We start from the raw sequence: 2,984 nt of genomic DNA, 5'->3' as shown, positions 1-2,984 counted from the left end.
CAATAAGTTCTAACTGTTAGATAATTCAAAATAAAATATTCAATAAGTTCTAACTGTTAGATAATTCAAAATAAAATATTCAATTTTCGAATAGTTACCAATTTGAAGTGAAATAATTAATTGTCAATTAGTATGTTACGAAATAATTACCATATATACATATTATAGTGAAAAAAAAGAAGCATCCGTAAAAATTTGCCCCATTTTTACCGCGCCATGCATGTTTTTTTTTTCTTTATCAATTAAATTCATATTTTCCTATTAAACTTTCTTAAAATTTGTAAATTTCATTTAAAAAATAAAACAAATAAAAAGAAAGGCAAAAAAAAAAATTATTACATTTACAGATGAATTGGTACATGAAAAGGAGCGATACAAAAATATTTCTGAGGAATTGGATCAAACTTTCCAAGAACTTTCTGGATATTAAAAGAAGCAATTTTGTTGAAAATGCGACATTCATTTTACTAACAAAACACGAATATTTCTTCTTTTTTTTTTTTTTTTTTTCATTTTTGATATAATATAATTTCTTCCTATTTTTTTTCTTATTTTGAAATTTTCTCGAATATTTCATCCAAAAAACGATGTAACTTTTATATATGCAATAAGTTTATTATCAACACAAACGCTTTTTTTTTAAAAAAAAAAAATTAGTAAAATATAAAATTTCAATCAAAAATTTTTTGGAAATTTTTTGAATTGACAAAGTTTTATTTTTGGAAACTCTTTGAAATTAAAGCAAAATTCACATTTAATTAAAAAAAGGCAAGCTTATTGTCTATTTAAATTTTCTTTACTAATAAACTTTTCATTTAAAAGGGAAAAAAACCAAAAAACTTTTCCCTTATCCTTAATTATAATTTCATTCTACCACTACTATCCCTTACTACTTACAATAATACTTTTTCTTTTCTTTTCAAATTTACAAATTAGAAAGCTTTACTCCGTTTATTTTTAGGCTGTTCTGTTTAATATTCTAGTCTTTATTTTCATTTTTTCCATTTTTCTTCTGTATCCGTAAAAGTTTTGGATATTCCTCGGATAAATGAAGGAAAAAAAAAGTGTCATTTGTTTTGCAAACAGCACTGAAAATTCTGTCAACGTTTATCACAGATGATTTTATGGCTAAATTTATGCATTACTACAATTATATGTTGCCACCTAGCACAGGTAATATATCACCATCAATGGCATTTATCATCTCATTTGATAGGAGTTATATATCATCATTTAATACCGATTATCTGTGTTGTCATTTGATGCAGATTGCATTTTATCACCTGATAGAAGAGTATGTGACAGGAGTTATTCGTCATCATCTGATGTATAATAATATAATAATTGATATAATAATAATAATATAATAGTAATATATAGTAATAAAAAAAAAAAACCAAGTACCAAGTTTGTAAGCATCCAGAACTTGCTTACCTTATTTTGTTTATCCTAATTATTGCATCATTTCCAAAAGCCTTTGATACTGATTATCTTTAGTTTCAACCTCCTTTAGAGTGTTTTTCACGTAAATAATGAGCAGCATGTTTTTTATCATCTTAACGTATATATAGACGTGCATCTTGTTCAGCTCTGAAAAAGAAAAATGAAATCATTGAAGATAACGAGTGATAACAAAGTGATAAAATCAGGTTATTATCTTTCTACGTTAAGTATCCATAATATCGAAAAGTAATGCAATAAGAACCCATAAAATCATTAAACAGAATTTTCTTCTTCTTTTTCAATTTCAAACATCTGATATCATATTCTAATTTGTTCGTCACCTGCTTCATGTCTTGAGCATTGGGATCAGATTCTGTCCACTTTATGGGACCACATCATCTACTTCAGGTGAACCTATCGTTACCTGCAAATAGGTTTTACGATTGCAAAAAATGGTCAAATGAAGAAAATAGTAAACTAAACTGATTAATGATAATACGGAAAATCTCAAGAAAACTTCAATAAAATTTCTGGTAGCTACTCGAGGAGCATATTTGATAAAAAGAATAAGTAGCATCATTAACATGAGGTGACAAATATAATGGGACAAATCTTTTGGTCGAACAATAATCAATATCATCATATGATATGGAAAGGAAAATGATCTATACTAATAAGCATCACCCCAAGACATTATCATAATGCATTTATAATGTTGCACTATTAATTTGGTAATAATTTAATTAAATCGATAATTTATTATTTTATCACTAAAGTTTCAATTAACATGTGTCGCCGATATTCTTCAGTCGTGACAAAAACTGAGGGTTCTCTCCACCTCTTTAGTTGATAGTACCTCAAACAAGGGTAATAAAACCTGTTATTACGATAAATTTATTAATACAACAACAAACTTGCAATTACAACATCGATACAACAAATTAATGACGAAAACACTAAGAACAAAAAATACAAAATCGCGGCCAATACCTTATATTCAACCGACCTCAATGAAAACACATTTGAAAAAGTGAATTAGTGCTCAGTACCTTCCGCTGGGAAGGTGGTCCTTGTACCGTTTTATCATTTAACAGCCTTATGGGACATCCATTGGTACAGGGTTCTTTGTACAGGGCTATTATTGCTATCAGAATTGGTGCAAGAAGAATGGATAAAGTTAGGTAATAGAGGATGATTCTTCTTTTGTAAAGTCTACCATTCAGTATAAAAATGTTCTTGCTTCTTTTCAGCCTTAAAAGTGACAAATATAAATGATGAATATTCATCCGAAACATATGACTAACTTTATCGATTTTATCGGGAAAGATATCGCGAATATTGCGAAACAATGCATGCATACATATATTAAGGCATGTAATTTACATATACTTAACAATAGGAATTAACTGTATTGATTGAATTATTGATTTAAAAAAAAAAGAAAAAGAAAATAATGGAATTTTGGATGATAAAAATAGTACTCTGGAAAAAAAAAGGCAGGAATATTGCATACAAAATAATTTACTGTATATTAACTTATC

The 2,984-nt window shown here is 27.2% G+C and overlaps 1 protein-coding gene across 1 annotated transcript in view; it reads left to right on the top strand.

Annotated features, from left to right (window-relative positions):
* The window catches only part of LOAG_17659, a 33,652-nt gene extending 33,163 nt beyond the window's left edge, over positions 1-489 (top strand). Inside the window, exon 8 of the mRNA XM_020450321.1 lies at positions 348-489. Coding sequence (XP_020306016.1) covers positions 348-430 — 83 coding nt within the window. The 3' untranslated portion in view covers positions 431-489. The remainder of the gene's footprint in view (positions 1-347) is intronic.
* The last annotated feature ends 2,495 nt before the right edge of the window (positions 490-2,984 follow it).

The sequence above is a fragment of the Loa loa genome (genome assembly GCF_000183805.2).
Source record: "Loa loa unplaced genomic scaffold supercont3.109, whole genome shotgun sequence".
Classification (NCBI taxonomy): domain Eukaryota; kingdom Metazoa; phylum Nematoda; class Chromadorea; order Rhabditida; family Onchocercidae; genus Loa; species Loa loa.
The sequence above is the reverse complement of the archived record's forward strand: the minus strand, read 5'-3'. Positions and strand labels throughout refer to the sequence as shown.